The sequence below is a fragment of the Trichechus manatus genome, unplaced genomic scaffold, assembly GCF_000243295.1.
Source record: "Trichechus manatus latirostris isolate Lorelei unplaced genomic scaffold, TriManLat1.0 scaffold00150, whole genome shotgun sequence".
In the NCBI taxonomy this organism is placed as follows: Eukaryota; Metazoa; Chordata; class Mammalia; order Sirenia; family Trichechidae; genus Trichechus; species Trichechus manatus.
This window is the reverse complement of record NW_004444086.1, coordinates 4,222,046-4,235,533: the sequence shown is the minus strand read 5'-3', so window position 1 is coordinate 4,235,533 and position 13,488 is coordinate 4,222,046. Positions and strand designations below refer to the sequence as shown.

Below are 13,488 nucleotides of genomic sequence, written 5' to 3'. Positions count from 1 at the left end.
CTCGTCAAAGTGACATCTTTGCTTTTTAACACTTTAAAGAGGTCTTTTGCAGCAGACTTGCCCAATGCAATACATCGTTTGATTTCTTGACTGCTGCTTCCATGGGTGTTACTTGTTGATTAAAGTAGAATGAAATCCTTGACAAATTCAATTTCTTCATCAATACAGAAATGTATTGTCCCACAGTTCTGGAGGCTGTGGGTCTGAGTTCAGGGTGATGGCAGGGCCTTGTTCTCTCCAAAGTTTCTAGGGGAAAATCTCCCTTTGTGTCGCCCAGCTTCTGGCAGCTCCAGACGTTTCTTGGTGTGTAGCTGCAGCATAACTCCCTAGTCACATGACCACATTCTCTCTGTCTCTCTTCCCCTTTTATAAGGACACCACACAGAAATTAGAACCCACCTGTGGTGGTTAAAGATTGTGTGTCAACTTGGTTGGGCCATGATTTTCAGTGGGTTGACAGTTATGATGTAGTTTGGTAGCTATGTAATAATGTTATTCACCTCCATGATGAGATCTGTTATGAGCAGCCAATCAGTTGAAGGGGAGTTTCCTTGGGGGTATGGCCTGCATCCAATATTGTTGGACTTTCTGGCAAAGCTCATTGACTCTTGCTTTCTCTGGATCCTACAGCTGGCTCCTGTTCATCTGACTTGAGCTAGCACCTTACCTGCCAGTTTTGAGATTCATCAGCCTCCACAGCCTGTGAACCAGAGGTCTGCTGTCTGACCTGCTGATCTTGTGTTCACCAGTCCCTGCACCTCTGTGAGTCAGGAGATGCCTCCAGCCTGACCCACGGACTTGGGACTTTCTAGCCATTTCCTTGATCTAAATCTCTCTTATATGTATGTATTTATATGCTTCTTTAGTTTTGCTTCTCTAGAGAACTTAGCCTAAGATACCACCCTACTCTGATATGACCTCATGTTAACTGATAGCATCTTCAAAGACCCTATTTCCAAACAAGGTCACATTCACAGGTACCAGGGGTTAGGTCTTCAACATCAATCTTTGGAGTACACGGTTCAATCCATAACTCTGGGGGCAGCAGCCAAACTCTGAGAGAAAACAAAATAAAAAACAATACCACACACAGAAAAATATAGTAGAAACTCAGCTCTACTTGTCATTTTTTCCTCCCAAGTCCTTTTTTTTTTAAACTGTGGTATAATTCAATACCATAAAATTCACCTATTCAAAGAGAACAACTTGGTGGTTTTTAGTATATTCACAAATTAGTGCAGCCATCACCTGTATTTAATCCCAGAACGTTTTCATCATGCCAGAAGGAAACCCCACACCCATTAATAGTTACTCACCATTCCCATCACCCCCAAGCCACTGCTGACCACTAATCTCATGGTCTTTTAGGCGCTAACCCATTGAGTCCATTCCAACTCATAGCAACCCTATAAGACAGAGTAGAACTGCCCCATAGAGTTTTCTAGGCTGTAAATCTATATGGAAGTAGACCGCCACATCTTTCTCCTGTGGAGCGGTTGGTGGGTTCGAACAACTGACCTTTTTGGTTAGCAGCTGAGCACTTAAATGCTGTGCCACCAGGGTTCCTTTTCTTTGAGATACCACCCTCCACCAAACTGCAAAGCTAGCATGGAACTTGCCAGTTACTCAAAGAACAACGGAGGAACTGTGTTGACTGGTGAAATCAGAGTTTTGTGAATATCAGTTGTTAGTATGTACAGAAAACCAGTATAACCAGTTTCTGTCAAATGTGACCCAGACTCACAGCAACCCTATGCGTGTCAAAGTTGAGCTGTGTTCCAGAGAGTTTTCAGTGGGTGGTTTCTTTGGAAGTAGATCACAAGGTCTTAGTTTCGAGGCGCCTCAGGATGGACTTGAACCTCCAACCTTTCGGTTAGGAGCTGAGTGTGTTAACCATTTTCATTGCCCAGGGACTATGTACAACAAGGCAAGTAGAATCAAAAGTACCTCGAAAAACCAAGACCTGGACCAAGCACTGGCCAGGCGCCTTTTGGCAAATCATTTCCCTGCTCTGAGCTTCAAGAGTCCCTGTCTGCTCTACCCAGTGCCATCCTAGGACTTATATGGGGCCTTTGTCATCAACGGCCCCAGTAGGAAGTAATTCTCGGAGAATAACATAAGGAAATTTTGCCTACAAGAGAACAACTGTTAACAGAGATAGGGAGACTGAAGGCTGAGGTTGCCACCAGTTTTGATGCTCAAGGATCCTATGGAGGCATTCCCACAGAATCCAGACCTGAAGCCACCTGAACCTCCACCTACTGTGTGAAGTCTTTTCAGGTCTGAATGTGTCATATTTTCTCCTTTTTTTCTTTTTTTTTTACTTTCTTAAGAAATGAAACATATCAAGAATTTGGCATTGAGCCCTTTGCTTTTTATCTTTCTCCCCATCAGAACTGCCTCTTAAGAGAAATTCTCTTATTTCAGCCACATATTGAGAGCTTGTTTGGAAACCTGGGTGAAAAAAGCAGACCAGGAAGAATGCAGCCTTAACTGGCACAATAATGCCACTCAGGCTGCATTTAAGCAGCATTATGCATGAATGTGCTGTCTGAAATGACTTAAAATGCCTCTTGAATAGTGCATGTTGTAGGGCCTACTAGAAACTGAAAGTCCTCCCTACCTCAGGGACAGCCTGTGCCCCCAGCCCCAACAGACCCTTACCTCTGTGGGGGCACTGGAGAAGTTCAGCTGTCTATCTTGTATCTTCACTGATGGGTCAAATATGGCAGCCCTTGGAGGTGATCTAGGTGGTGCTGCCAACACGAGTGGTAGCTGCTACTAGATACCTACTGTGTGTCAGGCCCCATATCAAAGCATTATCTGAACCCATTCTCACAACACAATGAGGTGGCCCTGGTCGTCCCCATGCTACAGGTGAAGAAGAGATTCCAAGGAGCCGTGCAAGTGGTTTCCAAGACCACACAACCGGGGAAGAGCCCAGAGTCCCTGTATGGTATGCACCATGGTGCCTGCAGGGACCATGAAGTCAGCCAGCCCAGAGTCCCTTTATGGTGTTCACCATGGTGCCTGCAGGGGCCATGGAGTCAGCCAGCCCAGAGTCCCTTGGTGGTGTTCACCATGGTGCCTGCAGAGCCCATGGAATTAGCCAGCCCAGAGTCCCTTGTGCCCACTCAGTGGCTTTGGGCATTTTAGACCCTTGGCCACCCTGATTTTTCTTCTCAACCCCACAGGTTACTATCTCACAGGGCTGCGAGAATTCACTGACCTCATGCATGAAAAATGCTGGACACACAGGGCTGGTATTTAACCAACAGCAGTTCTCTTCCCTTGACTTTTGTTTTGGGGATCATACTGGGAAGGAGGAGACTCTGCAGAGAGTCAAATGGCCCAGTCCCCAGTATAATGACCAAAGGTCACCTCCATTCAGCAGCACCTTCATCTCCCCGCAGAAGAGTACCTGGCCATACCTATTTGGAGTGATTGTCGTCCCTGCCTTCATCCAGCTGGTGAGCCTGCCCTTTTTCCCCGAGAGCCCACGCTACCTACTCTTGGAGAAGCACGATGAGACAGGAGCTGAGAAAGGTAGGTGTCCTCTCCCTCCCCCATGAGCTCCAGCCGTTCACAGGGTCAGTGCCGTAGGGCATGCTGGGACCGGGTTTGATGGGGAGCGGGAAGGGGCGTCACTATTTCTCTCTGCCAGGCACTGTGCTGAGTACCATAGGACACTTTATCTTCTTTACTCTTCCCAACAGCCCTGCTATGGGTGGCTTAGAGAGGAGACATGGGATCACACTCGACACAGCTAACAATAACATACAAAGTGCATAGTATTATCTGTTGTTGTTATTACTGAGGACTCTGTACATTTTCTTATCCATATCCTGCCTTCTAATCTAAATTTCCAAAAAAATTTAGGGTCCTATAGGGTCGCTATGAGTCAGAATCAACTTGATGGCAACGAGTTTGGGCTTCTTTTTACCCTTTGGTTTTTAATCTAAATTTCACTAATGCCCAAGTCCAGGAAAAGATAGAGAATTATATTTAGTCTTTAGTGTTTTAATGCAACATCTTTTAAAACCCAAACTGCCCAAGTATTTTCTGCAGTAATAAATGGCATAAAGAATTATTAATAATTCCCTATATTTCTCTAGCAGTTTATGGCTCAGATCCATTTTCTTGCTTACCCCTTATAACATCACTATGAAGTGAAACCAGAAGACGTTACCATTACCTTCATTTTGCAGATAAAGAAAATGAGGCTTACAGAGCTGAACTGACTTGCCCAAGACTTGTGGTTCTGAAGGTCTTTGGTTGGTAAATGCCTTTGAAAATATGGTGGAAACTACAGAGCTTTCATTCTTGGGAGTGGGGTAGGATTAGAGCCTTCTCTCCCCAGAAGCCCACAGTAAAAAAAAAAAGAAAAAAAAACATTGCCGTTGAGTTAACTCTGACTCATGGCAACCCCATGTGTGTCAGAGTAGAACTGCTCCATATTATTTTCAATGGCTGATGTTTTGGACATAGGTCACCTGGCCTGTTTTCAGAGGCAACTCTGGGTGGACTCAAACCTCCAAACTTCCGGTTAGCAACCAAGTGCTTAACATTTGCACCATGCAGGGACTCTAAACAGTTGCCATCAAAATGACTCCGATTCATGGCAACCCCAGAGTAGAAATGTGCTCCGTAGGGTTTTCAGTGGCTGATTTTTAGAAGTAGATTGTCATGCCTTTCTTCCAAGATGCCTCTGGGTGGACTCAAACTGCCAAACTTTCAGCTAGCAGTGGAGACTGGTTAGTAACCCCCTACTTTGATCTCACAGGTGGTAAGTGACAGAAGCAGAATTGGAACCCAAGGTCAATTCTCTCCCCACCACCTCATACACAGGGATGCCGGGAAAGGAAAATGGAAGGGTGGTGTTCTAGGGTGACATCCCATGGGGCCTGTGGAGGCAAACCCTCCCAAAGCCCAGCTTCAGGGAAGGAGGCTGGGAAAGGCAAGATGCTGGTTGTCAGGCAGGTTGGAGGCTCTGTAGATGAGAAAGCGCCAAGTGGATCTGATTCCTGAAAGCATCTGGCTTTAGATTGCTGGAAGTCAGCCATCCATCTTACTCTGTCCCTCCTGGCCTGGCATGGCAGGATGCCCTCAACCCCTCTGGCTCCACTTGCAGAGAGCCTTTGGGAAATGCTCCAATTAGGTACAGCTGGGATGGGCAGTACACGTAAATGCCAGACAATGTAGACAATTTAAAAAATTTCATTCCATCGCACAGGAGGGAGTGAGGGAGAAGTACAGTTGTAAAAAAATGATAAATATTGCATATGCACTTTATAAAAAGAAACAAGATACTGGCCTGAGGTTGAAATAGAATACTGTTTTGCGGTTTGCATCTGTGCTAATAAAAGGGCTAATTTCACTCCATTCAGCAAACAGTGGAAACTTACTGCACTGGGCATTCTTCCAGACACCAGGGAAAGAGCAGAGGATGAGGAGCATCCTGCCCTCAGGAGGTGAGGGTCTAGTTAGGAGAGGTGGATGCACTCAGCAACGGCTGCGCTGTATCGTTCCAAGAATTTCACAGGCATTAACTCATTCAATCCTCACAACCACTGTGGGAAGTAAATCACATTATTACCCCCATTTGAAGATGAGGAAACTGAGGCTGGGATGGCAACCTTGACCAAGGACACAAAGCTAGCAAAGGGCAGAACTGGAATTTGAAAGCTTGACAGTCTGGCTCTGGAGCTGTTGTTGTGTGCCATCAATTTGATTCCGACTCATAGCGACCCTGTAGGACAGAGTAGAACTGCCCCATAGGATTTCCAAGAAGCGGCTGTTGGAGTTGAACTACAGATGTTTCGCTTAGTTGAGCTCTTAACCACTGCATTCCCAGGGCTGCACTTAAGACTGTTGCATTTATTATGCTGGGTCACAGTGTGGGGGGGAGTTGTTTCACAAGATGCGTGACCTCTGCTTCCTCCAGCTTGCTTTTTCCTCTCCCTTCTCCTCTTTGCTCATGGTCCCCTCTGCCATCTCCTACAATGGCCCCTGGAGCTCCCAGTTCTGCTCCTTTGAATGTGTTGAGCACCTTCCTTCCCCTTCTGAAGCTTTGGAGCTAGCTGACATATAAGTGTACGGCAAACACCTTTGACTCCAAGCATTTTATCAAAATAATTTTCTCAACCACGACAGTTCTTTGCTTAAGAGAAATTCTGGTGCCAGCCATTAATTTTCACACTTTTCTTTTCCTCTTTATACCTGGTAATGTCACTGCTGCTGGTCTGATGCCCCCCGGCACTCTGCGAAGGCTGGCTTTGTGCCCTGGTGGGTTCATGGGTTCAGGGTTGATAAAGTGTGAAAGAAGCTGGATTCCATCACTTCTTCCCCACTCTGTAGCCGTGAGACTCCAGGCAAGTGGCCCATCCTCGGACAGAGGCTCAGTTTTTCACACCAATAAAATGGGAATAACACAAATGTCTATCTCAACAGATTAGAAGGATGATCAAGTAAGACGTGGGTGCAAGAAAGATTTGCAAAGTACAAAAATGCTGTAGCAGCCTCAGCTGTGGTGATATAATCATGTGGCCAAAATTGACCAATCAACAAACATTTGTTGTATATTAAGTAGGTCTTTGTCAAGAGGGTGAAGGAAGCAAAGACGTAGAGAGGAGTGGGCATCCTGGATCCAGTCCAGGGCTTAGGGTCCCATAGAGAGGGTCTGGGGCCTTATGGAAAATACATAGATAGATGGATAGATACACACATAGACAGACAGACAGATGAAGAATGGATAGATAGATATGGATAGGTAGATAGATAGATGTATAGATAGATGATAGATAGACAGACAGATAGATGGATAGATAGATAGCTGCCATCAAGTCAACTTTGACTCATGGCAACATTATGTACAAAAGAACAAAAAATCTCCAAGTCCTACATCATCCTCACGATTGCTGCCATGTTTGATTCCTTGTTGAGGCTACTGTGCCAGTCCAATTCACTGAGAGTCTTCCTCACCCTCATTGGCCTTGTATGTCACCAAACATGATATCCTCCTCTAGCAATTGATCCCTCCTGTCCAAAGTAAGCAAGTCAGACAATTTATTGTGATCCATAGGTTTTCACTGGCTCATTTTTGTCTTTCTTCCTAGTCTGTCTTAGTCTGGAAGCTCCACTGAAACCATGGGTAACCCTGCTGGTATTTGAAATATGAGTGGCAGAGCTTCCAGCAACACAGTAACATGCAAACCATCGCAGTACAACAAGCTGGCAGACCAGCAGTAGTTAAAGAAGATCCTTCCCCAAAATCCCATAATATAGATGCCAGTCTCAAAGGGCCATTGAGAGAACTGGAGGATGATGGCTCCCTTGTTGAAATGCCTTGTTCCTCCTTTTGTCCAGCTTGAAGGCTCCACATAGCTCCACAAGAGCATGGATTTTTATTGATTGGATTTACTGAGTGAGTCCGTCCAGCTCCTCCAGGAAGCAGACACCAAGATAGAATTAAGCGTGCATAGATTTTTACTGGACTAAGTCTACATGAGAGCATCTTAGTTCCCTAGTGCTGCCATAACAGAAATACCACACATTGGGTGGTTTGTAAGAACAGACATTTATTTTCACAATTCTGGAGGGTAAAAGTCCAATTCAGGGTGTTGGCCATGTCAATTCCTTCTGTGAGCCTCTCTCTAGTTTCTGTTTGTACCTGCAATCCTTGGCATTTCTTGGTGTCTGTCTTCCGTATGTGTGTCTCTGTGACTGTTCTGGTCTGAATATAGCTCAGACGTGATTAAGTTGAGGACCCATCCTACACTGGAAAGTTCTCATTAACATAACAAAAGAGAAGACCTATTTCCAAACAGGATCACATTCACATGTACCAAAAACAAAAAACCAAACCTGTTGCCATTGAATCAATTCCGACTCATAGCAACCCTATAGGACAGAGGAGGACTGCCCCACAGGGTTTCCAAGGGAGCGGCTGGTAGATTTGAACTGCCAACCTTTTGGTTAGCAGCCAAGCTCTTAACCACTGTGTCACCAGGGCTCCAAGGGGCCAGGAATTCAACATATATTTTAGGAGGGACACTACTCAACCCATAACAGAAAAAATGTGCAGGGAGCCAGTGAAGGCTGAGAGCCATCAGACCACGATGCCAGTCTGGTGCTGAGGGAAGGAGAGGATTGGACTGAAGTCCTCAAGCCAACATCAGCCTTCAGAGGAGTCCCCTGTCTCCCGGGCCAAGCCTGCCTTAATTTCCCTGCCACGCTCATTCATTGAATGGAGCAACTCCTGGGCAGAGTGGCCTTGGCACGCTCACGTGATGGGTTTCAGGGGATAGTGGCTGTTGCTGTAGGTCAATCCCATTCTTGCAGTTGGGGGTCTGAAGGGCACACCCTCATCATGCTGATAGAGCCTGAGTACATCCAGAATCGTGCACTCGATTAGGAAGTGAGGTGGAGTGAAGCCTGCCCTGAGGCCCCCATCCCACCCTCACTCCAAGAGTCTTCTCATCCTGGGACGATGACACTAAGTCACTGCCTGTCTATGTCTCGCCTTCTCTCCCCAGACAATGAGCCTCTTGAGGGTGGGGACCATGTCTCTCTGAGCCCCATGTCCCCAGCACAAACCTTCATTTGCTGAGAGTTGAATAAATAGAATAAATCAAGCCCTTCCAAGTGTGCTCTAAGCTATTGAATAATGCTCACCTGTGAAAGGTCGTTACAATATTTGGACTCAGCTCCTGGGCAGGGACAAGGCAGATTGTCGTCTCCAGTTCACAAGTGAGAACCTGAAGCTAGAGTGGACTGAGGATGCAGCGTCATCACCCTCCTGTCCAGTGTAGAGCTGGGGTTCAAAACTCCGGGCTGTGACTTGTAGAAGGGAGATTCTTGCCAGTTGTCTCTTATCTGGCCTTTCTGTGGCCTCTTGTTACTGTTGTTGTTGTTAGTTGCCATCAGGTTGGCTCTAACTCACAGCAAGCGTCATGGATTGAATTGTGTCCCCCAAAAATATCTGTCGACTTGGCTAGGCCATGATTCCCAGTATTTTCTGATTGTTCACCATTTTGTGATCTGATGTGATTTTCCTATGTGTTGTAAATCCTACCTCTACGATGTTAAGGAGGTGGGATTAGTGGCAGTTACGTTAATGAGGCAGGACTCAATCTACAAGATTAGATTGTGCCTTAAGACAGTCTCTTTTGAGATATAAAAGAAGTGAGCAGAGAGACACGGGGACCTCATACCACCAAGAAACAAGAGCCAGGAGAATAGCACATCCTTTGGACCTGGGGTTCCTGTGCTAAGAAGCTTCTAGCCAGGGCAAGATTGATGACAAGGACCTTCCTCCAGAGCCGACAGAGAGAGAAAGCCCTCCTCTGGAGCTGATGCCCTGAACTTGGACTTACAGTCTACTAGATTGTGAGAGAATAAATTTCTGTTTGTTGAAGCCATCCACTTGTAATATTTCTGTTATAGCAGTACTACATAATCAAGACAGCAACCATACCTATAACAGAACAAAATGTTGTCCAGTGCAGCACCATCTCAATGATCGTCAGTATGTTTGAGTCCATCATTGTGACTATTGTGTAGTGCCTTCCAACTTAGGGGGTTCATCTTCTAGCACTATACTGGACATTATTGTGATCCATAAAGTATTCATTCACTGATTTTTAGAAGTGAATTGTCATGCCTTTCTTCTTAGTAAATCTTAGTCTGGAAGCTCCTCTGAAACCTGTCCTCCATGGGTGACCCTGCTGTTATTTGAAATACCGGTGGCATAGCTTCCAGTGTCGTGGCAACACACAAGCCACCACAAGATGACAGACTGACAGATTGGTGGCCCCTTCTGGACCCCAAATGATGAGGATGAGGATGAGATTCTGGCAGAATGGCCCCTTTTCTGGGTGGTTGCAGCTTAAGAATTTGTGGGTAAGAGCTACGGCTGCTAACCAAAAGGTCGGCAGTTCAGATCCACCACGCGCTCCTTGGAAACCCTATGGGGCAGTTCTACTCTGTCCTATAGGGTCATTATGGGTCAGAATCAACTTGATGGCACACAACAACAACAAGGGTTTACTGGAACAAGAGTGGTAGCTCTAAAAGGTGTGTATTCTTACTCCCACTTTCCAGATGAAGAGACAGAGGCTCAAGGAGGTTGGAACAACCTGCCAACTAACCTACTCAGTTAACAATGGGTGAGCCCAGTTCTTGAATGCAAGCTTGTCTAGCACCAAAGCCTGGCTCTTTCTCTATAAAACCACAGAATCTGAGATATACATGGTGTGTCCCAAAAAGCATGAGAACAACATTTGGCTCAGGTGGCATGTGACTGAAGGAAAGTAGTTGAGTCAGCTTAGACAAGGAAGCTTATTTGTAGTCTTTAGAAATGAGAAGTTGTCAATGCAATGTCATCATTTTTCAGATATGGGGCTAAGTCCCAGAGAGCTCTGAGGTCACCAAGCAAGTCAGGGGCTGAGCCCTTTCTCTTGGCCCTTGGTCCACTGTGCTTATCATCACCTGTCCCCACCCTCCGCCCCCCCATGGAGAAGGAGACCAAGCTTTGGGTCACGTTCAGGGGGATGGCTGGCCTGTTTAGAACCCTTCAGCCCTGAGAGGCTGAAACATATTTGATGGAGGCCCCAGATTGTTTCGAACCTTCTTAGTTTCCTGGAGCTTCCATAACAAGCATACCATGAGTGGCATGAGAGACAGGGGTAGAGAGGCTTATAATGTGCTAAGGACCTGTGACATGTCCCTTTGGCTCACCCATGGTGGCATTTGTCCATGGTAGGTAGTCTTAAAGTTGCTGTTGAGTTGGCTTTGACTCATGGCAACCTTACGTGTGACAGAATGAAACATTGCCCAGTCCTGTGCCATCTTCATGATCGTTGGCTTGTTTGAGTTCATCATGCAGCTATTGTATCAGCCCACCTCACTGAAAGTCTCCCGTGTTTTTGCCAACCCTCTACTTTACCAGACATGGTGTCCATTTCTAGCAATTGGTCTTTCCTGATGACGTGTCCAAAGAAAGCAAGGTGAAGTCTCGCCATCCTCACTTCTAAGAAACATTCTAGCTGTATTTTTTCTAAGATAGGTTTGTTCATTCTTCTGGCAGTCCATGGTATATTCAGTATTCTTTGCCAACACCACAGTCTGAAAGCTTCAATTCTTCTTCTGTCTTCCTTTTTCAGTACCCAACTTTTGGATGCATATAAGGTGATTGAAAACACCATAGCTATACTGTAGTGTCCCTTAAGTAGCCCTGATCGGGAGGGGGTGGTGCACAGGCTGGTTGGCAAAGCAGGTGGGCACATCATTGCAGCTAAGAGTGAAAAGTGTCCAAATAGAGATGAACGCAAGGTACAAGCCTGGCCCAGAAGAGAGAGGCTTCCAGAAGATACGTCTGCTGAGTGGAATTGCGAGGAAAGAATGTTCCAAGCAGGCAACAAAGTGGTGGGCATTCCAGGCAAAAGGAACAGCATGTGCAAGGCACAGGGGCATATTTGGGGAGTACCTGCTCCAGCAGCCCAGGGTGGATGGGGAGGAGAGAGGTGAGAGGTGAAGCAGGGATGTTGGACCAGGGCTCTGGTGGAAGATGAGAATTGGACTGCATCATGGGGCAGGGACAAGACAGCAAAGGCTGGTGTGCAGGAGAATGACTGGACCATCTTGGAGGATGGAGATAAGGAGACTCATGGAACATGCTGATGCCATGGGTCAGAGAAAAGCTCATGATGCTACAGATTAAGAAGAATCAGTGGGGCTCAGTGACTATCAGACACAATTGTAGGAGAAGGCAGTGTCTGTGTGACAGCAAGGCATCTAGTTTAGGTGACTTCATGGTAGTCTTTGGTGGCCCCAAAGCAGAGCCTGAATCGTTTTGAGTAGTTCACTTGGCAGGAGAGCCCAGGCAGCACCAGGAGTGGAGAGGGGAAACAAGACAGGGAAGCCAAGGAAGCAACTGAGGATCGTTCATGAGCGGGATTCAGCTGTGGGCAACTGGGGCTCAGAGTCACCGGGGCTTCTGGGCGATGAAGCCGAGGAAGCACGGTACGCATCTATTCATCTACTAACTTCTGCTTTGTCCTTAGTTAAGGACTGTTCCCGGGGTGTTAACTCCTGGGAGCTGAGCCCACTCTTACAGCCAGGAAGCCCCGGGGCAGAGGGGCAGAGTCACTGGAAGTGGGAAGCTGTCGGTGTGTGTAAGGGGATGTGGGGAGCATATCCTCTTATATATAACTCCTGCTACAGTGAGTCAGCAAAAAAGGAAGACCCTCAATGAGATGGATTGGCACAGTGGCTATAACAATGGGCTCAAGCATAGCAACAATTGTGAGGATGGTGCAGGACCGGGCAGTGTTTCGTTCTGTTGTACAGTGTCACTGTGAGTCGGAACCAACTCAACAGCACCTGACAACAACAGTGACACAGGGAGCAGATGCACCAAGTCAGGAGGAGCAACAGGCTCTTTTTTTGTTTCTTTTTGGTATAAGATAATGAGGCCAATGTGGGGAGGTTTACTGCTGTATACCTAGCTTCAAGCCCCACACCCAGCACTTGTGGGCTCTCAGAAATACTGGCTGCCCCTGTGTCCTTGTGGGCAGGAGCTTCATCTTCTTGTGGGCACTCAAAGCCTTTTCTTGCCTGCTCCTCCCCAGACTTCCAGCTGGGGAGAATCAGGGAAGGCTTCCTGGAGGAGATGGTGTTTGAGCTAAGACACAAAGAATGAGGAGGAGTAGCCAGGTGCAGAGAGGTCAGAAGAATGTTCTAGAGAGAGAAAGGAGTTGGATGTGTCAATGCTTCTTCCTTTTCCTGATGTGCCAGGATGGCTCCAAAAGGTTGGTGGTTTGAACCTACCACTGCTCTGTGGGATAAAGATATGGCTGTCTGCTTCTGTAAAGATTGCAGCCTTGGAAACCCTTTGGGACAGTTCTACTCTGTCCTGTAGGGTCGCTGAGTCAGTATCCACCTGACGGGCACACACAGCATGCACACACAGAGCATGATGCAGAAGTTTTATTCATTCAAGTTCTTCTCCCACTTACCCTTAATAAATGCTGGGAGAAGCATTAAATCACAGCTCACAAAGGAGACTTTCTGAAGCAGTTTCCTGTGCGCTGCTGGAAATAACAGCCCAACGCCTTTGTGTGCTTGCTTCCTGGACAATCTGGAGCTAGCTTAACAGCTTTTCTTGCTGCTTAAGAAGGACAATTTCATATGCCCCGTGGCGCAGAGCAGTGCTTTCAAGGATGATGCCCGCTGGGTCTGGGATGGACTATCTACAGGAGCCGTCACGATGGCCACCTTTCCTGTAGGAGGATGAATGTGAGAGCACTGAATATTTAAATATGCACTCTAAAAGCATTTCCTGTGATCTGATTATGATGATCTCAGGGGTCTAATCAGTCAGCCCACCTCCGGGCATGCATCCGTGGAGGTGTGCACCGTGAAGGGTTTGGTAAAAAATGACAGGTTCTCCAGGGTTGGAAGTTTGCAGAGCTCACCCTGTAAAGCCCT

At 46.7% G+C, this 13,488-nt stretch overlaps 1 protein-coding gene across 3 annotated transcripts in view; it reads left to right on the top strand.

Annotated features, from left to right (window-relative positions):
• The window catches only part of SLC2A9 (solute carrier family 2 member 9), a 274,750-nt gene that overhangs the window by 156,748 nt on the left and 104,514 nt on the right, over positions 1–13,488 (top strand). For all 3 annotated transcript variants that reach the window (XM_023740225.1, XM_023740226.1, XM_023740227.1), the window contains one exon: positions 3,414–3,546. In XM_023740225.1, coding sequence (XP_023595993.1) covers positions 3,414–3,546 — 133 coding nt within the window. The remainder of the gene's footprint in view (positions 1–3,413; positions 3,547–13,488) is intronic.